Consider the following 26,840-nt stretch of genomic DNA (forward strand, 5'->3'; position numbering starts at 1 on the left):
CCAAATCCCAATGGGTTGTGTTCCCTTTTTGTCAAACTGGGAGCTTGGGATGTAGGGAAGTTCACCAACATACGTGAACTTAAATTACAGAGTTATTTCAATTCAGACTGTTAGGTAGACTGATTTTTGGAAGCTACCATTTTATAATGATTTCTAATGCTACTATTGTGTGATTAGTGAGTTGCAGGCCCAGATCCAAATCTAGACACGCTCTGTCCACCAAGCAGAACTAATGAACATAGCTCTCGTTCTGCCCGATAGAAGGTCATGTGGCATGTGAGTCCTTGTCCCCTTCAGCCCTACATCTGATAATTACACATCACAAAGGAATTACTGAAGGTAAAGAAGATTCCTTCTTAGTCTTTTTGAGAAGGCCAAATGCAGGGATGATGAAGAAATGTCAGACTATTCATCATCTTAGGATTACCCCTATGCTTCTGGTACCCCTGGAACGTCCTGATGGCTTTCCTATCAAGGAAAAAAAGAAAGGCCAGCACTAAAATAGACAGTTTCCCCCTGGAGTACACAGGCAGAGCTTCGAACTCAGCAACAGTGTCATACCAGAGCAAAAATGACCACTGAGTTCGTAAAGCGCCTACAACACAAGCATGAAGACCTGAGTTCAGATTCCCAGAAACCATTAATAATTTGGCATAGTCTGTTAACATCTGTAAGTCTAGTGTCGTGGGTGGGGCTGAGGCATGGGTTCCCCAGAGCTCAGTAGCCAATCAGTGAGTCCTAGGTTTAGTAAGAGACTGTTTCAAAGACTGTTATGGGGAGCTAAAAGGGAATGCTTGGTGGGATTTCTGGCCTCTCCAAGGGCATGCCTGTCTACAGGCATAGTACACACACACACACACACACACACACACACACACACACTCACACTCACACAGAGCTTTGGTCACTTGTAACAATGTGTATCAACCCGAAGGACTTACCATAAGTAAAGTAAGCTGGATAAAGAAATACCACAGTTTCTATTTGTGTGTGGGATGTAAAGGAATTAATTAGAAGTGGGACAGTAGAATGGTGGTTACTGTATTTCTTTTCTCTTTGAGATTGAACCCGCCACCTTCACTGTTTTAGGAAAGGGCTGAACCACCAAACTACACCCCCTCACCTGTTGATTGACAGGTGTTTCCCAACTTATAGCTTCAGCGAACATACTAATTCCGTGTCCTTATGCTACAGACCCAGAAGCAGGATTACTGGGTCATCTGGTAATTCTCTCTCAGCTTTGCAAAGGGCTTCTAGATGTTTATCTGCTGACTTACAGTCCCACTACTAAGGGACCTCCCTTTAAGTCCTGCCTCTTGAGCTACTTACCCTCAGCCAAATCTTCCCTGACATATCTGAAGAACCTGGCCTGCCTAGACCGTTGCAAGGACTGAGCAAGAGGGGCATAGCAGCATGAAAGAACACCTTCTTGCCCTCAGCACACATCCCATGATCCCCCAGCACACCCTCCTACCCCAGCAGCTCTTCATGCATACCTCACTCTTGTGTCTTACACCTTCCCGGAAGCCCAGCAGCCTGAACGCTCTGTGTTTCCAGCTATGAGTTTTCTGCCCTCCGCACAGGTCCAACCTGGCCTTGAATGTGGATATCGCTGAATATCCTCAGATCATCTTAGGAACTGGTTATTTGTCTGTGGGCATCTTGTTGAATCACCCTCTTTTCTGCTGTTAGAGAAATATGAGGGCTTTTTTGCATGCAGGAGGGAGAAGCTGTATCGTTTCAATGTTCACTTCTAATCTAGCCAGAGATCATTTGGCAATGCCTATTCGTAGCTACATGAATGTGCTCTGTAGTAAGCACACGTCACCACAGAACTGCATTGCAATCCTCTGCGATCGTCGGACCTGTCACTTTCTTCATATCGCTTTATTCTGAAGTCTGCTGTGACGAGCTTGCTAAGAGAGCGATGGGTCTCTCCCAGGGAAGTTGTCCAAAGATGGAGATGAAAATTTCCAAAGGCATCTTGGGGAAACCCTGGCGGTCAGTTCGAGTAGGAGGTGGTTAATTCAGGAGCAGCATGGGAAGGTTTACGACTTCCATCTCATTAAATGGTGTGCACACATGCATGGAAGGTGGAATGAGAGAGTGATGAAAAGAGGGTGACTGTTCTTGGACCCAGGGCTAATACTTTAAGGGACTGTGGGTGACCTTGATCGTCAAGGCTCTGGCCTCCGGGGACAAGGCGGTTAAGAGAAAGAAAGACAGAAACGACTCTGTTTTAATTTCAACAGAGTCTGAAAAGGCATTGTTTGTGAGGCCGAGGCTGCTCTTGCGAAAGCAAGCATCAGAGCCGGCTGCCTAGGCAGTCTCTCCAGCTGTAGAAAAATGTAGAGAAATGGAAACGGTACAAGAGGCTCCCTTCCCTTTTTAATTTAGGTTTTATGTGGCCTAAGCATGAGTCCCCAGGAATTTTGAACAGTGAGATGGTGGTCAGTAAATCCTGATTTGGGGCAGGCGTGGGATACTGGACTTGTGTGCATGGATGTCTAACATGCATGTGGCGGTCAAAGGTCAACCTCAGGTACCTTTCCACTATAACTGTCTCTCTCATTTGCTAATTTATTTACTTACTTCGGTTAGTTGCCAAGGCAGTATCTTTTCACTGGTGTGGGCCTTGCTGAGTAGGTGAGGCTGGCTGTCCAGTGACAGTGATCACCCTGTTTCTCTCCAGCACTGGGACAAGTACTTGCTACCATGCCAGGCCATTTTCACATAGATTCCAGGTATCCAGCTCAGGTCCTCACGACAGCCCTGCCCTTATCATTTTTCGTCCCCAAATCCCTCCTCCACACCATCTCCAGTCCCCGCCTTGTTTCACTGAGCGCCTCTTACAACGATAAAGAAACAAACCATGTGAGTAGCCAAAAATCCAGAATCTGGGCAAACTCATTTACAGGGCTGAGTTGTGGCTTTTCTGGGAGCTGAGAGCATCAGGAGCCTCTGATCCCTGCTGGACTGGCCTCCACTCCACTTGCAGACAGGCGTCTGTCTCTGTGACCTGTCAGTGCGAGAGGAATGCAGGGAAAAGGGTGAGCTGCAGTGTTGCTCTCTGCTGCAGCAGCTGAGCTGAGGCAGGGGCCATGCTGTTAACCATCCAGATTCTATCTTCAGGGAAGCCGGATCCCTAGCCGAACAAGTAAGTCACGTAAGTGTTGTGTGACTGGCTGGCCGTCCTGAGAGCCATCAGCTTTTGGAGAAATAGCAAGGCAGGCTGCTCGTGCACAGGTGTGACTAAAGTACCTCCCTGAATAAGCGGAGGCTCTTTTTCTCCAGCTCATCCTGAAAGTGAGGGCAAACGCAATGTCGAAGGTCAGCATGTGTGTTTAAGCCATTTTCTTTCTTTTTTTTTTTTTTTTTTCTGGTGTAACCTAATGGGAATGTCCCTAGAGCTCAGACACCATCTGCTCTCCCTTCCACCCACCAGTCACCATCAGCTCGTGTAACCCTTGGCAAGCGCTCTCCCTGTCTCAGATGCCACATGTGTGCCTGTCAGTGTAAATCAGGGTTAGGGTTTATTGTTCTTCATGTCCCATGTCATAACCACATGTGATGAAACCCTCTCCAGCACCCCCTTTAAAAACCGTCCACATTCCCACGGTGCAGGAGAAGTTAAAACCCGGGGGCTTCTTGCCAGGAACTCTTCCAGCTTTCCTTTCCTCGGTGTCTTTACGTAGGTAGAGAGCTCTATTGGCTGCTTCCCCGTGTCAGTGTTCAAAACTACTAGCCAACAGATAAGGGCCGAATGGATCCAATCTGATTAAGCATAAGCTTCTTAGCTGGCGCATGTATAGCTCTACGTTGTGCTGTTGCAATATCTAGTTATTTGAAAATAATTGTTCAGGCCTGTTATCGATACAGAAGCGCATTAAAATATACCATGAAGTTATGGGGGTGTGGTGATAATCCCAGAACTCAGGAGACAGGGTCAAGACTGTAATGTGCTGAGCCAGACCTGTCTCAAATAAACAGTGCCTGTAGAGGATATATATTTTAATATATGTGTGTAATAATATATAGGAATATATATATATTCCTACAGTAGTAAGCTGTAAGGTGTGCTGGTATTGAGGATGGAAAGTGATCCCTCACTCTCAGTGACTAGTCACAGCCCCGGTAAGTTGGAGCCTCTGCTTTGTAATACTGGTGATGAACCCCCACCTCAGCATTGTCCGGATCCCAATTGGCTGTGAGGAGTGGCCCATGCTGTCGTTCCTGGAGAATGCCTCCTCTTACAGAATAACTCCATTAGTCTTAGATTATGAGTAACAAAACACTAGTTCCTGACCTACTAGGTGCTAGGATTCAGCAGCCCACGAAGGGAACTGAGGTAAAGTGGCAAGTGAGTGGCCAAGACAGCATCACGGTATAGGTAAAAGTCAGTCCTGAACAAGAACAAGATGTGTGTTACCATCCAAGCTCTGGCTTTTTCCAAAGCTCGGCCCTAACTGAGCTTTTGTAATTTGTGCTAAATAAATTTTAAGAAAATTTTAAATTAGATTTGTTTTTATTATTTTATGCATATGTGTATTTTGCCTTCATGTGTGTCCACACCCCCCCTCTCTGGTGCTTGAGGAGGTGGAGAGCATCCATTTGGGTCCTGGGAACCAAACCTGGCTTCTTTGCAACAAAAACAAGTGCTCTTAACCACTGAGCCAACTCTCCAGCCCAATAAATACTATACATGCATGTTAAAAAGTTTAATTTTATATGTCTAAAATATATATTTACTGTTAAAATATTTCAAATGCAGCACCTTTTTTAAAAAAATGGCATAGGCAATGTTAGATCTCATTTCTGTGTTTTCAAATAATTTGTTTTTGTTGAGTCTCCTCTGTTCTCACTGCTTAGATCTATTTGAACCCTCCCTAGACCCTTCTACACTCCCTTACCCTCCTTTCAGCTTTCGTGACTCATGTCGTATTGCCCTCCCCTGTCTTCCATACCTCTGTGACCCCACTTCTGGTTTTCTTTCAGATTCTATCGCCAAGACCCATACTAATTACATACATACAGGAAACCTCATTAGCTGGGTTCAACATGCAAGCAAATATAATTGTAGTGCAACTTAATAAACTATTGTTAACATAAATTTCTTAGGGGTTTCCTGCCAGTATGCCTAGCATACGTTTGACAGTAACTCATTTAGCATTGAATGCCCCATTCAAAGCTCTAAAAATACCAGCATCCTTTTTAGAACAAGTGAATGTATGGATTTTCTTTCCAAACTCGTGCTTTGTCCTACATTTTCTCGTGTAGGAGCAGCCTTTGCAGAGCACCGTTGACCCCCTGGGACAGCCTCCAGGGCCTGCTCTGCTTCCTGCTGTCACCCTCTGTACCCGTGAACACCACAGTACAGAAAAGATGCCCCCCTTGTGTATACTCGACTCTTTCCAAAAGTCTCGGACCCTATCTATCAAATGTCCCATCCCATGTGCAAGTGGACGCCTCTATAGAAGAAGAAACAGAAAAGTGTACAAAAGCGAAAGGAAAAATCCAAGCCTGTCACCCAGTGGAGATGCCTACTCAAAGCCCCCCTGCCCCACCTTGTCATCAGTCTTGGACTTCCTACTAAAAATTCGGAAGAAGGTGGAGGAATTGCTTGTGAACATCCTTTCTCATCCCTTCCATGCAGCTCTGTCCCTTCTAAGTCACGGCTCTTTGAGTGGGGCCTCTACCTTTATTAATCTTAGATTACGAGTAATGACCAAATGACCCACTAATGGTGCTAGCAACTAGTAACCCTCTTAAGGGAGCGTAGGCCAAGTGTTAGGGCTAGAGTTGGCCTAGAACATTGGTATTGAGGTTAGGGTTAGAGTTATAAGGTTGAGGTTAGGGTTAGAGTTAGGGTTAAAGTTGAGTAGAAGGTTAGGGTTAGGGATAAGCTACAGTGTTGGAGCTAGAGTACTAGGGTTAGGGTAAGGGTTAGAGAGTTGGGTTTAGGTTAGGGTTGGGTAGAGGGCTGTGGTTAGAGTTAGGGTTAGAGTTGGGTTAGAAGATTGAGATTATGGTTAAAGCTAAATTTGGGTTAGAGAGTTGCAGTTAGGGTTAGGATTAGGGCCTTTATCCAAATACTTCCTTCCTCTAGGAAGCTTTAGTCCATGCTACTGTTCCTCCTCATGACTTGGGCAGCTGCCCCAATCTCTAGCTTGGATCAGAGACCAGGAGTCTTGTCCCACTGCCTGGCTGTCTTCCTCTGAGAAGAACAGAGCTGTCCGTGGCAGATACATTCTTATCAAGGTTGTGTGTTTCCTTTAAAAGAAAAAAAAAACTTTTTTGTTTTCTGTAATTTCAGCCTTTTGTGCATTGGTCAGGAGATTTACTGCCATTCAAAGGGTTGCTGTGGTTGTTGTTTTTGGATGTAAACTGTGAGTGTCTCAGAGCTCTCTGACTTTTGGAACTCAACTCCAGATGGATGTCAGTTTTGCTCTTGGAGTAATAGTATCTTGCTAAATAAGGTCTTCTAAAACTTTCCACTGCCAGCTTCACGTGGTCCATTTTTCCTCCCTGTAACAGGAGCAGTGACCTGGAAGAAGTAATTGTGTCCATGATCACGACACTGGATGGATAGTATTTCATTCACATAATAGTAACACTAGAGTTTGGATAAAAGCTAGCAATATGACAACAAGTGAAAAAAAATCTAAAAATTAGATTATACCCTGTGTAGAAACCTTAAAATAAATAATGGACAATATTACATATTCTTAATAAAAGTTTTTTTTTTTTTTAGATGAAAGACAACAATGAACATGGTTCAGGTGTTGTCCATTTCTAGTGGAGAACACAGGGTTAGATATACGTGGTATCTAATGGCCTGGTTCCTGCCTGAGGGTGTTCATGGGTACTTACTAAGTTCATTGAAGCGAAATTTCATGTGTCAGGTCAGGGGAACAAAAAGTCTACTGAATAGATTCTTTTCTTCTTGAGGAGAAACATTTCTATCACAATTGCCAGGGTCAAATGAGCATGGATCACGAACCTGGTTTTCATGACAAGTACCATATGGTCATCCTTAACTCTGAAGCCAAGGGAAGTCTGTCCAAGAGAGCCGCAGGATGTCAGCCGCTCCTGCTGAGAGGGAGAGGGTCACTTAGCCAGGTGATGGTGAGGCTGGCCATCACCATCCGTGGATCTTGACTGTTCCTGCATGCATAAGCTGCTTTGCAAGACAGCTGAGGCAAACTACAGTCCCATTTGTAACGTCCACCAAAACAGACGTGTGTGCCGAGATGCGCGTCAGGGTTGTAGATCTGAGCAGGGTCCTGGTGCTGTAGCTTTTGCCCCTAGGGCACCTAAGGAGCAAGGTCTTCTGTGCACATCCTCCGTCACTGTGCCATTTCGCTAGACTGACACACAGCTTGTGAAACAGTGCGCGTAAACTCGAGAACGCTAAGACAGCTTCTCTGGAGTTACTATAGCCAAACCGATATGTCTCCACAGCCTCTTTGGATGAGCTCGTGAGTGTATCAGCGCACAGCCATGCGTTTTGAGGCTCATTTGTAAAGAAAGAATACTTTGGAAATGGTGACTTTTTTTTTTTTTACTCTGTTGTAGGCTAAATAATAAATAATCGAGGTATTAGACGGAACCTTAATTTTGCCTTGCTGGGAAAATGGATATTTGCAAATGGTGGTCAGTGTAAAGCCTTGAGAAGGAGCATATACCACTCAGTCTCTGGAGTCCAGACAGGCCACTAGTTCTTTCCTTGGGTGAAGGAACTAGATGGAGATTTGAGACAGAAAGCAGTATAAAGATGGAGGAAGAAACACACCAAAGAATGTCAGGTACTGGCAGAAGCTGAAACAGGCCCAAACCGGTTCTTCCCATGCAGCTGTCCCCCTGGCTGCTGCCTGCATGGGTCATTGCCTTGGCTCCCATCGTGCGCAGTTGGGGTCTGGCTGTCTGAGGCCCTGTTGCAATAACTCACTCACTCTGAAAAGAAGAGCCACTGAGGTGAGAGTGAAAGCGAGAGGGGGTAGAGAAAGATGCAGGCACAGACAGGATGAGGCAATGGGAGAAAAAGAAAGATGGAGACACACACACACACACACACACACACACACACAAAAGGGAAAAAATGTTAAGTGAGCCGCTCTTTACTGTAGGACTTTCTGATTCTACAGAGCAGTTTTTTTTCAATCATTTTTTTCTTTTTTTTTATTAATTTTTATTTTTGAATCATTTTAAAGTTGGCTTTTGTTTCTCCTTAGATTGTCCAACCATTGTTTTGTCTCTCTTCTGCAAATCTTTTGTGACCTCTGGGCTGAAAGCAAACAAACCCATAAGCCATTTATCAGAGAAGCTGCTGAGGGTCGCCTGATTAGCCCGGGGCAGTCAGAGGCCCCAGGCCAAATTGTGAGTTTTAGAGTATTTGCTCTCCTTCGGGCCAGTTAAAGCAACTCTTTGGGGTGGTGGTGTCTCAGTAATTATTTCTGGTGTGTGTGTGTGTGTGTGTGTACAAGCACATGCAGTTTGTGCATTGATCATAGGCATGTATGTGCAGGTACATGCAGAGGACAACCTCAAGTCTTGTTCCTCAGGCATCTTCACCTTGGTTTTTTGAGGCAGCGTCTTTCACTGGAACTATGCTAGACTGGCCGGTCAGCAGACAGGAATCCTCCTGGCTCTGCCTCCCTGGTCCAGAGACTACAAACATGGGGACTACCACACCCAACTGGGTTCTGAGGCCAAACTGGTGTCCTCAGGTTCAGGTAACAAGTACTTTGTTGCTGGAGGTATTTCCTCCAAGCTCTCTTTATTATCGTGTGTGTGTGTGTGTGTGTGTGCATCTGTGTATGTGCGCGTGTGTGTGATTACGTGTGTCCATGCATTCACATGTGTCTGAAGGACAAAGGTCTATGGTGACTGTCCTTCCTCAGTTAGTCTCTCTCTACCTTGTGTTCTGAGACAGTAATGAGCTCGCCAGTGCAGCTGTCCTGGCCGAGCGAGCCTCAGGGGTGAAGTGTCCGCCTCCACAGGGCTGGAGGGGTTTAAAAGTACATTGCAATAAGCTTGGGGTTTATATGAATACTGAATTCGAGTCCTCGCGCTTGCATGGATAGCCGCCTCCTCCTTGTTATTGTTTTAGTGGATATTTTCTTAATGCTGACCGAGGAGTCTCATGTGTGGCCGGCCCCACTTAACCAGACCATTGCTATCTGACACAGTACTGAACAGTTTCCAAAAGCACCCTTTCTTACTTGGGTTTCTTCTCATTTCAACATTGGCCATGGTGAAAACCCTGCTAATATTTGGAAACATCCTCTCTTTCAACCCAGGACAGCTGAGCGAGCAGCCAATTAAAGATTCCAGCCCCCTTGCAAGGCAGCTTTTTCGGTCTATCGGCTCCCCCTGCTGGTCATTTCTATGAACTGCTTGGTCCTCTTTTGAGCCTCACCATGGGTTCTGCTACTCTGCAACCTACAACCCAGAATCCTGATGTTTCAAAACAGACTTGTTTTGTTTTGATTTTAAAGACACCTTTCTTACCTTGTCACTACATTTTCTTGTTAACTTTTGAAAGTTAGCATACAAAGTAATGGGCTTCACTATGGCATCTTTGTGGGTACATGTGGCCATATTCCTTTCTAATCACCCCATCTGTTATGTCCTCTGCCCCTGGGTGGTTCCCTTCTTAACCCAAATGTTAATCCATGCCTCTTAAAGCAGTCTTTATGATCCCATATCCAGTCTGCATGCCGTTGTCACAGAGAGCAGTCAAGACATAACATCATTATCTGTGGCAGTTTAGGTAGGACCTAAGGATGAAAAAGGACAACTTTAAACATATATATAGCTGGGTAGATACGTACACACACTCAGGCTCACGCACAGTGCATGTACAAACACAAATGGTTTCTTGCTTGTCTAGCTCCCATAAAACATTTGAATAATATCCACATGATTTGCTGGTCCCCTGCAAGATAGCCAGCATTATTACTCTGCTTAGCAAATGAGGAAGGAAAGCCTCAGTGAATGCCTTCTCTGCCTTCTTTTTAATTGGCCACACTTGCTTCTTAGCTCATTGTTGTCTGCGTGTCAAGTTTCGATTATAGCTACATAAACACGATGGACATGCCATCCGGACTGTCTGCCCAGTGTTATATCATGCCCATTCCGTTCCGGGGCCAGAATTTGGTCTTTACTCCACGTGACTGCAAACTGTGACTATGCCAACCTTACCTCTCTTAACTCTCATAAATGTGCCGGCTGCACTTTACACAGCTTTTCTCATTTCTGTGTTGTAACAGTATCTTACTCCATCCACTCTTGTTTTCATTTGCCTCTGCACAATGGTAACTCTGTATCCTCAGTGGACACTGAAGCTTTTCATCTCTTAGAGGTTAATAGACCAAACCTTTCTTTCACAACAAGTGTAAACAATTCCAGATAACGTCAGGAGACATGGACCTGCCATCTCTGGCCTATTAGGGTTCTTTCCATTGATGACTGCCTTTTTTTTTTTCTGTCATTTTCACAAGCAATGTCTGCTACTGGCATAGTATTTCTCATGACAAACACAGGACAAGCTACTCATTGCTCTGTAACAGTGTTACCAAAAACTTACCAAATCAACGCATGTTTATCATCTCAAATTTCTCTGAGCTGGGAGTTTCCAGACTTGAACAAGACGATTGCTCTCCTTCCTGGTCCCACTGGGATGCAATCAAGGAATCTGCTAGGGCTTGCAAGTTTAACTGAGGTAACTGAACAAGGATAGGCATCCAAGTTCATGTGGTTGCTGGAAACAGTTTCTTGCCGGCTGTCAGACTGACTAGGCTTTTGCTGGCTGCGAGCTTAGGTCAACCACGGCTTCTTGCCTCTACTCCCTCTCACCATCGCTGTTTGCTTCCCAAAAAGCCAGTAAAGGAATAATCTAGCATAACGGGAGTTAACAACTCACCCAGCATTGATAGCTTGCCTTTCTTGTGTTCTTTTGGTTAGAAGAAGTCACTGGCCTCTTCCACACTCAGGTGTGGAGGCCAAGTGGGGTCATCAGGAAGCTCAGTGTAGTATTTTAATGCCTCTCATGTCTGCTGGCTCTTTCCATCACTACAATTAAGTATAGCATGAGTCCTGGACTTCATGCTCATTGCTGCCACCTTTGTCTGCATTCAGTAGACAGTTGTTGTTGCTTTACTAAATATTAAGCATCCTCATTTTTTATTGCTGAGTAATATTCCATTGTATAGATGTACCACAATTTCTGCATCCATTCTTCAGTTGAGAGACATCTGGGCTCAGTTGAGGCATCTGAGCTTTCCAGATTCTGGCTATTACAAATAAAGCTGCTACAAACATGGTTGAGCAAATGTCCTTATTGTGTCCTTGAGCCTCTTTTGGATATATGACTAGGAGTGGTATGGCTGGATCTTGAGGAAGCGCTATTCCTAGTTGTCTGAGAAAGCGCCAGATTGCTTTCCAGAGTGGTTGTGCAAGTTTACATTCCCACCAGCAGTGGAGGAGGGTTCCCCTTTCTCCACAACATCTCCAGTATGTGTTGTCACTTGAGTTTTTGATCTTGGCCATTCTGATGGGTGTAAGGTGAAATCTCAGTGTCATTTTGATTTGCATTTCTCTAATGGCTAATGACATTGAGCATTTCTTTAAGTGTTTCTCTGCCATTCTATATTCCTCTACAGAGAATTCTCTGTTTAGCTCTGTTCCCCATTTTTTAATTGGATTACTTGGTTTGCTGCTTTTCAGCTTCTTTAGTTTTTTAGATATACTGGATATTAGCCCTCTGTCAGAAAAAGGGTTGGTGAAGATTCTTTCCCAATCTGTAGGCAGTCATTTTGTTTTGATGACAAATATTACTCAGCAATGAAAACTAAGGAAATCATGAAATTTGCAGGTAAATGGTAGGACCTGGAAAGGATCATCCTGAGTGAGCTGTCCCAGAAGCAAAAAGACACACACAGTATATACTCACTCATATAAACATACAACATAGAATAAACCCACTAAAATCTGTATATCTAAAGAAACTAATCAAGAGAGAGGACCTGACTAAAATGCTCAATCCCCATCTGGAAAGGCAAAGAGGAAGGACATCAGAGGAGGAAGAAAACAGGAAACAAACTAGGAACCTGCCACAGAGGGCCTCTGAAAGGCTCTGCCCTGCAGACTATCAAAGCAGACACTGAGACTCATGGCCAACTGTTGGGCAGAGTGCATGAAATCTTAGGAAAGAAGTGGGAAATAGTAAGAGCTGGAGAGGACAGGAACCCCACAAGGAGAGCAACAGAACCAGAAAATTTGAACACAGGGGTCTTCCCAGAGACTCATACTCCAACTAAGTACCAGGCACGGAGATAACCTAGAACCCCTGCACAGATGTAGCCCATAACAGTTTAGTGTCCAAGTGGGTTCCATAGTAATGGGAAGAGGGACTGCCTCTGACATAATCTGATTGGCCTGCTTTTTGATCACCTTGCCTTGTATGGGGAGCAGCCTTACCAGGCCATAGAAGATGACAATGCAGCCACTCCTGATGAGATCTGATAGACTGAGATCAGAAGGAAGGAGAGGAGGACCTCCCCTATCAGTGGACTTGAGGAGGGGCATGCGTGAAGAAGGGGAGAGAGGGTGGGTTCGGGAGGGGAGGAGGAAGGGGCTTATGGGGGGATACAAAGTGCATAAAGTGTAATTAACAAAAAAATAAAAAATAATTTAAAAAAAGAAAAAAGAAAAGAAATATTAAGCATCCTCACCACTTTGGGGGGTGTTATTTATGATTGAAACTGGGGCTTTGTGCATGCTGAGCACTTACTATTTGCCCTAAACTGCATCCCCAGCCCTACCCATCTCTTCTGCTGTGTACCATCTAAAGGTGTAAGACAGTCCTCTGTGCCCTGTCAAGTCACTCATGAAAATGCTAGAGGGTATCGGTGTGTATGCATGGCCACTTGTCACTATACATGCATGCATAGACACATTTACATACATGTGTGTATGTTCAGAGGGAAAGAATGACAAAAGCTCTATTCCTCAGACTGGGAACCTCACTACTCCCCAGGCCTCAGGGAGCCTGGAAGTATAGCCCTAAAGTCCCTTGTCTTTCTGGCCAAGTGCTCTGCTTTTGAACCGAGCCATTCTGCTAGCTCACCAGCCTTTACCTGTGTTTCTCTGGGGCAGTAAGTTACATCAGTGAAGGACAACTAATTTTGCTAATGCCTGGATGAAGTTAGCATGCACTGAACAAGCTACAATGCGCTTCCTTTTCTCCGATTTCACTTGCACTTTGTATAACATTTGAATTAAGCAATATCTTGCAGAATGAACTTTGTTCAAGTTTAGAGTGATTTCATAGGAAATCTTGGCTTCACCTAGTCCCCTACATAAAGGGACAGTCTTGGTGGTGCTGTCCTGCATTCCACATGACTTTGACGCTCAGCAGCTGCATAGGCGATGCCCTTTGTGGACAGCTGTGCGCTCATATCAAACCTTCCTCCCTGCAGCCCCATACACAACCTTTTGCCTCATTCATCTAGTTTCCTGGTTCCTAGGAAAACAAAATCTGATCATTCATTTCTTTTCCTTAGGAGTACAGAGTTAGATTGTATGGGGAATTTTCACCCTGAATGTATGAGGCATAGCTTCTGCTTAGAAGAAGATGAAAAATAACTTTCTTCTGTGCAGTCATTGGCTCCTGCTGGTCATTCATAAGGATCCTTCTTGTCTATGTAGTTTATTCCACAGATATTAAGTGCCTACTTTATGCCATAGACTTTGATAGGTAAAATATATAGAAAGTAAAAAAAAAAAAATGAGTGTAAAGTAAACATTTCCTAGAATTTAAACTGTGACAGTTGCTCTGACGCCTGTGGTGTTGTATATCACAGGAATCCTGTCCTAGCACACAGGTCGTGGGACTTGACCTGAGAATGAGGTTTCAACCCAGAGCTGAAAAATTAATTAGTAGCTAATTACCCAGAGAGGGCACGGATGTCTAGGCCTCAGAACTGCATCTGGGAAAAGTGTGGTCAGTAGAGAATGTGCCAGATGCAGGCACTTGGAGGATCCGTGTGAGAGAGCGTGCAGGGGAAAGAATGTATAAACAATGGCAGATAAGGAAGGAAGAGGTCGGCAGGCCTCCGCCAGGCAGCAGCTTCAGCATGTCATGGGAGATGAGGTTTCTCCACAGCGAGAAGCTTTTAAATCATCAAAGGCTTTTCTGCACAGAGTAACACTTAATCAAGTCTGATTTTGAAAAGACTGGAGTATGGATATATAGCTAGAAAGACGGTAAGAATGATGACTGGGCTGGGCTTAGCAAGTGATGGTGGCCTGGTGTAGCATGGGCGTGCCAGGAGAAGGAGAAGACGGATGGATTTAAGAGCATACAGGGAAATTAATATCAGAGAGTATAACGAAAATGGCATTAGCATGGTTGAGACATGTATAAAAATAGCAAGCAAAGAAGTTAAAAAATGTTTTGACAACTCCTATATTGTCTTTACATGCATTCACTCTGCGCTGGGGACAGTCCAGAAAAGTCTCCCATGACTTGCTCTTTACTGTTAGCGGAGGGTAAACCAAATATGCCCTTTTGTAGCATTTTTGTGCTGAAAGCATCGTGCCTTGTGGTCCCTTTCTAGGGGTCTACTTGGTGGTCTTCAATACTGCAGCCTCCTCCGCGACCATGACAAGGAATCCCTGAATCAGCTTTTCTTTTTCCATTTCTGAAATCTCTGCTGTGGCACCATGGCCTGCTGTCTGCGGTTTAATATTTTCCTTTCAATCAACTCATTTCAAGTAATTTTGCTTGTTCATGTCACTACAGAAAGCAGAAATCCCTTAAGGGTTCCCGTAACAGAAAATAAAGTAAAATAAAATCAATGAAAATAAGTAAGGGGTATTATTAAGTTTAATCTCACCCACCCGGGATTCTGAACCTAAGGCCCGCTTCCCCTCCAAGGGGTGGGGGCCAAGTGCCTGGGAGGCTGTAAAGAATAAATAAAACACCAAGATGCATGATGAAAATTTTCATCTTAATGTTCTCAACAGAATTGAACGGCAACCAAAAAAGGGCTGACATTTTCATTAAGAGAATAAATACCATGCCATGTTTCACTTGCCAACTGAAGCAATTTGTATTTGGGGTTTCACATCTCCCCTTGTGGGGAAGGCTGCTCTGCGCTGAATATATCATCCCACCACTGGCATTGAAACCAGAATTTTGGGGTCAGGGTCAGGAAACGGCTCACTGGGTAAGAGGACTTGCTGACCAAACACGAGGACCTGAGTTCCAATCCCAGTCGTCCGCATGTAACAAGCATGGTGACTCGTGCCAGCACCGGGGAGGGAAGTATGAAGCATCCGGCTGCTCTAGCCGCTTCTGGTGCTTGTCATGTAGACCTCCTAAGCACCGGGTAAGAGTGCCTCCCTCAGCCCCCTTTTGTGGCTGCCTTATTCATCCCCCACTTTCCGGTCTGCCACGTCTACATGAGTCTCCAGGAGTTTGATGAGGCACCGATCTGGTCTCATCGCGCCTCCACTTTTACTGACAGCACTCAGCGCGTTCCTATTTGTTGCATGCACGGTGTCTTTAATGATTGATCCATCACTGTGATGAGGCAACCATGAACAAGGCAACTCTTACAAAAGCAAAGCATTGGATGGGGGGTGGGGGGGCGGAGGGAGAGCCTGCTTACAGTTTTAGAGGGTTAACCCATGATCATCACGCTGGGAAGCACGAAGGCCATGGCGCTGGAGGAGCAGCTGTGGGCTTCATATCCAATCCACAGGCAGAAAGCAGACGGACAGACAGACAGAGTCTGGGGCAGCCTATCGGAAGCTCAGAGTGCCTCCAGGGATCCATGTTCTCCAGCACAAGCACATCTCCTAATCTTTCCCAAACAGTAAGCCAACTGAGGACCAAGCATGCAAACGTATGGTCCATTCCAACAATGGAGGCCATTCTCGTTCAAGCCAGCACGGGTGGCATGTTAAGTACTTGCCTTGCTGCAGTGACAAAATACCTGATGTAAACAGCTTAAGGAAGGGTGTGTTAACCGTGGTGTCACCGGCTTGAGGTCACACCGCATCCACAGTCAGGAAGCAGCAAGCTCGGAGTCCTGGCACCCAGCCTTCTTCATGCCATGCAGCTAGAACCCCAGCTAGGGAGTGATGCTGCCCCCAGGGACAGTGGTTCCCCCCCTACCCCTGATGGCAGCGCCTCACGGACATGCCCGGAGGTTTGTCTCAAGGTGATCCTCGGGTCCGCCAAGCTGGAAATATAAACCGCCGCCAGCGGGAAACCATGATTCCTGTGTGATCCAAAGTTAAAGAGGAGGAAGCACAGCTGGTGAAGAGTGAGAGATTTTTTTTCCAACTCATTCTGTTCCCCAGCCCGGTGCAGACGGCGTTGTTTCTTCTACTTTCTTTCTTTTTTTAAGAACCTGTACAGATAAATAGAAAATGGCTGTTTTAGAAAAAGGCTTTTATCACTCTGACAAAAATACCTGTCGGAGCAACTTAAGGAAAGAAAAGATTTACGTTGGCACGGTCGGTGTTTTAGGGGTGGTTGAGAAGGCAAGGCAGCAGGAACAGTGTCATCTGTTGGGCTGGGACTGTGACACTAATCGCATCTTGCTGACTCACCAGGAAGCAGAAGTCTGTATTGGAACAGACTCCATGTCTCAAAGCTTCCATAACCTTTCAAAATAGCACCACCAGCTAGAGCCCCGAGGTGGTAGGGAAGTTCCAAATTTGAACCGTAATAATAACTAATTGACTTAAGCATTGGAGCCCACGTTTCCAGAGATTTCCATCACAAGTTTGCATGCAGTATTTTCTTCTGTCCCAAGCCAACTCTGGCTTGTACCTTTCCCCACTTGTTAGCTTAACTCATCTTGTAACTATCTTTTCTAGCCCTGCCACCACCACGTGCTCTTAAGACTTCCTTCTCACCACCCTCCTTGAAGCCAGTGGATTCCTGAGCCTTCGCTTCTCACCATTCATCTTCTCCATCCATGTTACAGTCCGTGCGTTCTGGGCAACATGAGGTGTTCCGAACCTTTACTTGGCTATTATCCTCCATCTAGAATGGAGTTTTAAAAGATCAGCTTTCTCTAGCTTTTCTCACTCTTCGGCATCTCCTTCAGAGTGTGGTACTTGATAGCCCATAGTTTTTCTGAGTCAGGACTTCCCACTGGGGAGCCAAAAACAGTCATGAGCCACAAAGTGGCATTATTTTAGAGATGTTTCGTGTGTGGGCTTTCACAGAGTCAGATGAAAAAGTGTTATTCAGTTCTCTCTCTTCGTCGTGAGGTTCACAGCTACACCAGCTTATAGTCATCAGGCCCACTATGGTCATGCTCATGAAGCCTGAGAACACGAAGCAAGAGCCCCGCATTTCTGTCTCCTCTCGTTAGTTCACGCCTGTGTGCACCAGTTTTATCCACACTCCATAGGCCAGAAGGATGCTGTGCTGGAGTTTCTGTTAGGAAAAGTAGGTTGTCTCAGGCTAGGGAGTCTGAGTTCTCCTGAAGCCCTGGGTGTTCTCAGTGAGGAAGCCCAGGAGCTCCATGTTAGCAGGCCCAAGGCTCGTTCAGCCGCAAGACTGAGAAAACATGAGCACTCTTGTAATTGGTAATAGTTGGGGAGAACAAGTGAGGATTGAAAGAAAACACTAATTTTTGAACTGTGAGCTAGCTCCAGACCAGTTATTTTCTTCTCTCATTACAAAACAGGTATTTCTGTAGAGGTCCCCTGTTCTTCTTATGCCTGGTCTATGATAGAGGCTGTAGTGTCTGAGCTTAACCCAGGAAAATAAGACCAGGATCATTGGTTATAAGTCATCAACATTAGAAGCACAGACCTCACTGATAAAGATGGGTTCATTTCTTCTTTGTCTTAACAGACGCCAGACACTCCAGTGAATACACGATTCTGGCATATGTGGAACAGAGGAAAGTGAGACCATTTTGTGGCTTGTGTTTGACATTTGCTTTCAATTACCACATATATGCTGAGGCGTTCCAAATATTTCTTCCTGTCTGAAATTCTTCCCCACGACCCGTATCTGATTCCAGTTGCCCTGTGCACAACCTCTCCCTTGACCTGAAGGCATTCCTAACATTTAACAGGCTCAGAGTTAAGCCCATTGCCCTTCAGCCTAAACTTTTATCTCTTGCATTCTTGATTTATGCTTTTAGCTTCTTGTTAGAATACGAATTGGCTTTTAACCAACTAGATAAACATTTTTGCATTATGACTCACTCTATGCACACATAGTTATAACTTGAGCATATGCTTAAAACATAGTGCTGTGTTTTACTATTGATTGCTTTCTGATATTTACCACATCTCTTTTTTAATAATGGCTGGCATATATCTCCCAAATAATTTATTGGTTTATCCCAGCATTTGAACAAGTATTACCCCAGAAAGTAGTGGGGGAACTTGCACCCTGCCTTGAGGGACCCTTTTGACTCTCTAAGTAAAAGTTACAGTCTTACAATGGGTGCTGAAACACTGGAACAAATAAATGCAGCCTCTTTGTTCGTATTTAATCTTAGCCTCTCAATCTGAGGCTAGCCTACAGTAAGAACTTCATTATGTCATCCAGACACATTATCCATCCATCCATCCATCCATCCATCCATCCATCCATCCATCCATCCAGTCAGTTAATCAACATTTTTGGAATCTATATCCAGTATCAGATGTTGGCTTAAAATTTTCAAACATCTACTTAATTTAAGGGTCTTAAACACTTTTACCTCCCTTCCATCCCTCACTCCCACCCCTACCTTAGGTAGAAGATGAGTAGGGAAAGGGGCTACTTCCTGCTGATAAGGATCAATGGGTTCTTTGGAGGTTACCAAAGTCAGTCCTCAGTATACCAGCAGTCTAGTCCAACAGCAAAGCAGCAACACTCAGCAGCAGCAGCAGAAGTGGCTAAACTCTGCCCAAATGGCAAAGTTATCTGGAGCCTTTCTCTCTGGGAAGTCCAGCTAAGGATGCAAACTGTTGCAAAGAGTGGCAATGCAAAAGCATAGAGGTGCAGGAAACATTGTCTCACTGTCTGTGGGGTTCTATTCATCTCCTCTCAGAGTCCGCACAGGGATGTTTTCTAGCTCACAAAACCCACGCCCCTCACAGGAGGTAGTTTTCAGCTATCCAACATGCAGCTGTTCTCGGGGCTGTTTTCTGCAGGGGCAAAACATTCCCACATCCCCCTGTCGGAACCCAAACAAAAAACATAGTCACATGATACAACTGAGTTTCCAAAGAATCCAGAATTTTCCGCTTCGGCCAGACAAGTGGTGGGCACAAGAATCAAAGGGTAAATAGTATGGTATCCACTTTGAGTCTTGAAGTCCAGTGGGAAAACAGGTCATCTGTAGGTAGAAGTCTACAAAGAGTACTCCAGGACCACAGAGGAGCAACCTGGCACTGGAGCAAGGTGTCCAGAGGTGCTCTCAGGCAGAGGTGGCCCGTGCACTGAAGCTAGAAGCAAAGGTGGGGAGTTCAGCTGGCCAGAGCAGAGGCCACCAAGAGAAAGGACCTCGGGGCAGCCCAGCAGTTTCGAGAAATGAAGTGCTCACGCACAAGCCTTCCTTATCAACTCTTGCCTCAGCAGTTAGGACTCCTGTCTCACTGAGGAGTGATGCTGAAGAAAACGAATTCCTCCTCTTTTCACTTCCCTCACTAGGGTGTCTCCCTGTAGTTCTTTGTGCAAAGCTGAGGTCTCCTGGGCTCTCCCCCATCTACTTTAGTATGCCTAATATCGTTGCCTTGTTCAGCTCATGTGTTGATAGGAATGTTGGTGAGATTTTGTGGGCGCAGCTCTTGACGTCACAGTCTCAGAGCAGACTCCCTAGTCCTCTAGCTCACATAGTCTTTCCACCCCTGCTTCTCAATGATCCCTGAGCCTTAGATGCAGGAGTTGTATTTTAGATCCATCAGCTGGGACTGGGCACCACAGCTGCGTGTATTGGCTGATTGTAGTTCTATGTAGCAATCAGTCTGTGGCAAAGGGAGGTTTTTATAATGATGGGTGAGAACTACATTTACCTGTGGACACACGGACAAGTATTTAGAATGCAGTTATGGATTATGCTGGTTTAGTAATATGGCGGTTGTACGTTCTCCGCTCAAGATTAATGACTTCACTAGCTCTGGGTAGTTGCCTAGGTTCCCAGTACCCGGCATGATTTTTTTCTTGATGAGCAGGTCTTAAGTCCGACTAGAGAGCTGTTGGTTCCCACCAACGTATCTGTGCCTGTACTGCACCACTAAGATTATTGTGGCATACTGGTCATTTTTATGGTTCTAGATGTTAAGCCCTTCACACATTCATGTAACTAAGGTTATACAGACTGAGAAGGCTGTTTTTGTGTATGTAGGACTATATGTACACACATATACATATGTAACAACAATTAATGGGGGGGGAGGACCATCAATTTGAAAGAGAGTAAGGAGAGGTATATGAGAAGGTTTGGAGGGAGGAAGGAGAAGGGGGAAATGATACAATATTAACAACTTCAAAAATAAAGGAAAAAATTTAAAAAAAGACTCTCATGACATGTTATCTTAAGAGGAAGGGGCTTCTGGTACTATAAACCCATTTACTTAAGTACATGGAGTTCTTTTGATAGCACAAATTCAATTCTCTTATTCATATTTTACTCACAAAAGATTGTTTTCGACTTTTAGGCAATATCCCTTTGCTTTCTAACTTAGAAATGTCTTGGTATTGCAATATGTTAGTTCGTGCAAATAAAAACCTGGCCCAGAGACAAGGCACTCACACTTTCCATACTGCAGAGACGCCTGTCCTTGCCCATCATCCACCTAACCCATACTGCCCCTCACCTTCTGACAGGCTTTTACTGGAAGCAAAATTAATTTTTAATTCTTGTTTTACTTTGTGAACATTCTGCATGTCCTGAGCTCAGGCTTCAAGAGTGTCCAGAAGAAATGGAGTTTAGCATCTGAGTGGCCAAGTCTGTAATTAAAGATCAGTCCCGTGTGGCTTGTCTCTCCTGCTAATTTTCACATGACAGCCATCATATCTGCTCATCTCCATGGAACAGAGCACCATTCAAGGATGAGGATGATGCCTCGGAAAAGGGTTTGCTGATACAGGCATTATGGGAAAATTGACCAGGACAGAAGTCATTCTGCAGCAAAACTTAGATCCTGGTGGGGCTTTTACTCCTAGAACTTCCAGAGGCTCAAATATGATGCACAGAGCATGTCCATGGCATAGTTTTAATTGAACACGACTCTCTTCAGTTGTTAAAGTTTAGTGTTGAGCTCCTTTGTCCTTCATGCAAAGTTCAACCAGTGTAAGAACAAAGAGGAGCATCGTCTCTAGACAGCTGTGTGTGTGTGTGTGTGTGTGTGTGTGGTCTGTTTGTATGTATGTTGCCTGAAAACTTGGAAAAGTGCCTTTTGCAGAGACACTTTATACAGTGCTCTTTTTCTCTCTTCCCTCTGGCCCCCCCGTCTGTCTCCTTCCCTCTCTCCACATAGCCCATCAAATCATGATACCTATTTGTGTAACTCTGTGGTCGTTTGAACGAGAATGGTCCCCATGGTCTCACATGTTTGAAAGCTTGGTCCCAAGTTAGTGGAACTGTTTGGAAAGGATTAGGGGGCGTGCCCTTGGTAGAGGAGGCGTGTCCATGGGTGGTACATAACATTCACAGTCAGCTCCCTCTGCCTCATGCTTGTGACTACAAATGTGAGCTTTCAAATACTGCTACGGCACCCCGCCTTCCTGCCTGCTGCTGTGCTCTGCACCGTGATGGTCTCAGTTTCTCGCCCTCTGAAACTATAAACTCCAAATACGCACTTTCTCCTGTTAGTTCCTTTATCATGGTATCTTATCACAGCAATGGAAAAGTAACTAAGACAAGATCTATGCCAGTATTTATTAGTGTCTCCAAAATCAACCAACCGTAGTTTCAAAGAATTTTCTCATCTTGTGTGCTGATTTAATATCAAAGTGAGGACATGACTACATTTATTTGATACTGACTAACCAGAGCAGAAAATGTGAATAAAATCACTTACTATGAGTAGCACATTTGGCCAGCACAGCCCTGGAGCCCTTCACCAGTAAACTCCTGTGCCAGTAACCATAGCTCTGTGTTGCCTTCTACCTAACGGTACCTGCTTATCCTCAGATAGAAAGGTTTATGCTGGACTTGTTCCTTCTGTACCCATCCCTCTACTTTCCTCAGTGTTCTCTAGTCTTGTCTCACCCTTCTGATTTGCTCACTGTCCATGCTTTCCAGGATCATTTGAACGTCAGCATCTGGCTCTGTCTCCTCTGGGCTGGAAGCTGCTATCAAAAAGTAATATGGTCTCCAAGCCCACTGTATCCCTGAAGCCAGTCCAGTTTTCTGTGGGTACTTATCTAATAGTCACTTTTTGAATGCCCTGGACTAACACAGATGAGACGATTGCTGTTATCACTCTCTGATTTATATATGAGAAAAATGAAGCCCTGTGAGGCTCCTTCTCACCCAAGTTTGCATGGCTAGAAAGTAGAGGAACAAGGACTTAACCCCAGTGAGCTTGTCTTCAAGGCTCTTGACTCTTCAGATTGCCACTTTTGATCCAAAGTCCTGAGCTTTGTTCATCATGGCCATTAAGAGAACTGAACACTCACGTTCAATGTGGGAGCCCTAACTGTCCTCGAAATCCTTTTGCAAGAACAAATGTAGATGGGGAAGAAGTGGAAATAAAAATAGCAGTGAGAGACTGTGCATATAAAAGACCATCTTGACAAGAGGAAACTGTAAATCACAGTGATTAAAACTGAAGTGTGCCGAGAGAGCGTGAGCATGTTAGACTGTGACTGAAACATCACGATGCTGAGACAGAGGGCACAGGGGTAGAGATGAGAGAACTCTCACAACTGGAATTGCTACACTGTGACAGCGCAGCAAAGGGCAAGCAGTCATGAAAGCATCTGCTCCGGCATGCTTTATCCAGCTTCACGAACATGATATCGCACTGTGTGATTCTTCACCTACTTAGTAAGTTTGAGCCCCATTCGGCTGCGTTTGTTAGAATACAGAGATTTGCCTAGGGTGGTCCTTTAACTGGCCTTGCCTTCATTGAAATGAAAATCATGGCTGATGACAATGGGAAAAACATTCAGACTGTTGTATAATGCTGTTTGCTGCACTTGAGAATTCTGAGTGCTTTGGAAATAATGTCTGTTTTCACAATTTCCTGTTCTCTAATAGGTTCTTGGAACACCAAATGAGGACACGTGGCCTGGAGTCCATTCTTTACCACATTTTAAGCCAGGTACGTCTCACTAATTGTAAAGGCTAAGTGCCTCCTTATGTAAAAGGTAACTATATAAATGTCCATGCTCAAGCGACGTATGGCCTGGAGACATTCTACTTATCTTTGTCACTGTGTATTTTATGTTAATGGAGTCGTCCTCGTGTTTGCACAATTCATTTTTTTAAATAGAGTTCATTGCCCCTCTACCGCCAGAGGGTTTTCCCAGATGAACTATGTTTGATTTGCCTAGATGCATGGTTCTCAACCTGTGGGTCGTGACCCCCACAACAAACCTCTGTCTCCAAAAATATTCATATTACTATTCATAACAGTAGCAAAACTAGAGACATGAAATAGCAATCAAAATAATTTTATGTCTGGGGGTCACCACAGCATGAGAGACTGTATTAAAGGGTCACAGCGTTAGAAAGGTTGAGAACCGCTGGTGTCTAGATGATCTTGTAGTGACTAATAATTTGATTATCGATTAGACATGTGTTCCTGCTCATAAAAGCAAAGTTTAGCTGGAGAGAAGACAAAGCAAAGGTAAAGAAAGCATTTGCTGCATTAGTATAAGAACCTGAGTCCAGATGCCTAGCACCCATGAAAAAAGCCGGTGTGGTTTGTACCTATAATCCTAGTCCTGAGTAAACAGGGAGAGCAGAGCCATGGGGACGTGCTGACTGGTTCAGTCTGGATGGATCTGAGCTCCAGGTCCAGTGACACATCCTGCCTCAAAAAGCAAGGTGGAGACACAGTGAAGAAGAGACCCAGTATCAACACAAACACGTGCACACACAGGCACACATGCCCACGCACACAATTTAAATTGGAGCACAACTCACACATATCACTGCTATTAAATAATACCTAGAAATTGTAATAAATTATAAAAAAAGAAAACATGTTTCCCCTTCTTGAATTATTCTAGTAATATATGGTCAATACAAATTGTCCTGATTCTTTAATTGTGTAGCATTTGATGTTTCAGTGGAAGTTATTCACAAATAAGTTGTCCCCTTCCTACTCACCAGTAGATGGCAGTCATAAAACTTCTAGTTTTAATAGTGGACAAGAAAAGCTGACAGAATGTGCTTAATTTTGGTTGAAGAGATGAACGATTTGCCGTTGGAAATTGAATAAAACGAGGAGAATGAATTATTGTAAAGTGATTCTCTTGTCATTTTCCTTTTTGGGTTATAAAGGGTGGTTCATGAAGTGTAGATCCACCAGAGTGTCCAGAGGAATTTCACTGAGGATCTGATAGGCACTGTCCCATCAGAGGGAGAGCAATGAGTAATTTCACCGAGGGGAGCCAAGTGTGTTCTGTTTCTCCTCTTTGGAGACTCCAGGCACAAATTACCAATTTCAAAGAATGACTGAGTTAGGAACTATTTTTATTCTTCATTATGTTTCTTCTGAAAGTGTATAGTGTGTGGAGACTCCTTTTATCTTCTTCAGAAGCCCCAAGGCTCTTTGTACTTTTGCTGAAAATTATAAATGAGTGCTATGTTCGGAAAAATTCTAGAAACATAGCCATTTATTATAATAGATCTTTCTTTTTCTAATTAAGCAAGAAGCATCTTGTAACCAGTGTACTTATTCCTAGTGGAGCTTAAGGCAAGAAGATAGCTCTTTATACATGTTATGGGCCCTTAAGGTTAGCAATCTTGTTAGGGTATAAAATTTTAAGATACAACAAACAAAATAGAAGACCCTGAGAAGGTAGAGTTTAGCTCACTGGCAGAATACCATCCTAGCATTTACCAAAACAAGCAAACAATATGTTAAAAGAATAAAGTTATACACATAGAGAACCAATTAAGATAGTCATTTCACCTGCCAAGTGTCTAGACTAGAAGAAAATATGGAGTAATTTGAATAGAGCTTTTCTTCATCAAGATACCTACAAGCACTTAATAGTTTGCAGAATGACTGAGATGTAGAACACATTCACACAGCAGATTGTGAACTTCGGGAGGCCAGGGACTATTCACACACACCACGTATCTGACATTCAAAAATTTGGGTTTCTCTGGGTTACACTGAATATTTTCAAACAGTCATACCCACCAGACTCCTCTGTTAAAAGGACACAAATGGGAATAGCTGTATTAAATGTTGGGTAAGCACCGCAACAGAGATGTAGTCGTATTGGGGTTCTAGAAGAACAACATGTCTAGATGGGGTAGGCTCCACTAGGAGAGACATCGTAAACTGTGGGGAAGCAGATCCCTGAGGACTTTCGCACACAATGCCCGGCCGGACCATCAGGGGCCATCTTAGTCTCTGACACCACAGCCGCTACACTCCAAGGGAAGAAAGCACATATCCTGAAGGACACTAGCAGTTCAGGGGTCACTTGTCCCATCCTATTTCCTACCTCCCTACCCTGTCCTCAGGGAGGGCTGCAGAGATTCTGGAAAGGAGAGATTCTACAAGGGTATATTTTCTTTAATTAAAAAAAAAATCCATGTGCATTTGCATATGTTTGTGTGCTTTGGCGCACAGGTGGACATCAGAGCGTAACTTGCAGTTGCTGGTTCTTCCCTTCCTCCGCGTGGGTTATAGAGACTGACCTCAGGTCATCAGCCTTGGTGGTGAGCAGCTTTACCCCCTGAGCCGCCTCCTTGGCTCTTTAACAGAATAGATTTGAGCAGATTTCCTACACAAACTACAGTTGTGTCTTGTTTTTCTCAGCGGTGCATCCTTTAGGCCTTCACATGTTACTGGACAGAAGTCAGCGTGGCTTCTAGAGTCTTGTCTCTGAGTGCTGTATTGTTTTCTGTTGCACAGATTTAATCTGCCCTCTCACCTCAGGCATTTGGGCCGTCTTCAGTATTGTACTATTAGAAGTGTTAATGCAGTAAGAGCGGTATCTAAACAGTAAATCGAGAAAATCAGGGTTAAAGAGTCAACAAGTACAAACAGTTGTGATTTTTAACCCTTCTTTCAGTCTAAAGTGCTGGTCCCTCTTGTCTCTGTGTTGGTAAGGCATGTGATGCCTCCCGCTCGTCTCCACTGTAGAGTATGTGACCAGACCCAACTAATCGCCTGCCAGAAGGAATCTCACTTTCATGTCAGTTTGCATGCTTCCTCTTGTGTGAGGCTGGGCATCTGTTGACCAGTTTCAGCTTCTCCTTCACTGTGAAATATTTATGGCTTTTGCTCAATTTACAATTGAAATCTATAATCTTTGTCATCTCCCTATTAGTTTCTAGGAGTTTTGATAATTCAGAGTAGTTTCTCTCTAATCAATGAAAGTCTTTTACTGCTTGAGATTTGAACTGCATAAGGGCATTTTTTTATTTTTATCATCTTTATTATCAGTAATATTGCATTAAAAATACCATACACTGAAATTAACCAGACCAGAGTACTGTGCAATTCCGTGAATGCAGTTAGAACACCTGTGCAGGACAGATGCTCTGCAGTTTCTTGACATTGGGTTATATACTTTCACTATCAAAATATTTTTTTCTGCACTTATCTACTACCCAAACCTAAAACCCCATGACAGAATTAGGACTAGAAAAACAGTTATCTCATATCCC

General features: G+C 44.3%; 1 protein-coding gene across 9 annotated transcripts in view; it reads left to right on the top strand.

Moving 5' to 3' along the window:
- The window catches only part of Cdk14 (cyclin dependent kinase 14), a 537,826-nt gene that overhangs the window by 384,284 nt on the left and 126,702 nt on the right, over positions 1–26,840 (top strand). For all 9 annotated transcript variants that reach the window (XM_060374042.1, XM_060374035.1, XM_060374040.1 and 6 more), the window contains one exon: positions 23,241–23,304. In XM_060374042.1, coding sequence (XP_060230025.1) covers positions 23,241–23,304 — 64 coding nt within the window. The remainder of the gene's footprint in view (positions 1–23,240; positions 23,305–26,840) is intronic.

The sequence above is a fragment of the Meriones unguiculatus genome, chromosome 21 (genome assembly GCF_030254825.1).
Source record: "Meriones unguiculatus strain TT.TT164.6M chromosome 21, Bangor_MerUng_6.1, whole genome shotgun sequence".
In the NCBI taxonomy this organism is placed as follows: domain Eukaryota; kingdom Metazoa; phylum Chordata; class Mammalia; order Rodentia; family Muridae; genus Meriones; species Meriones unguiculatus.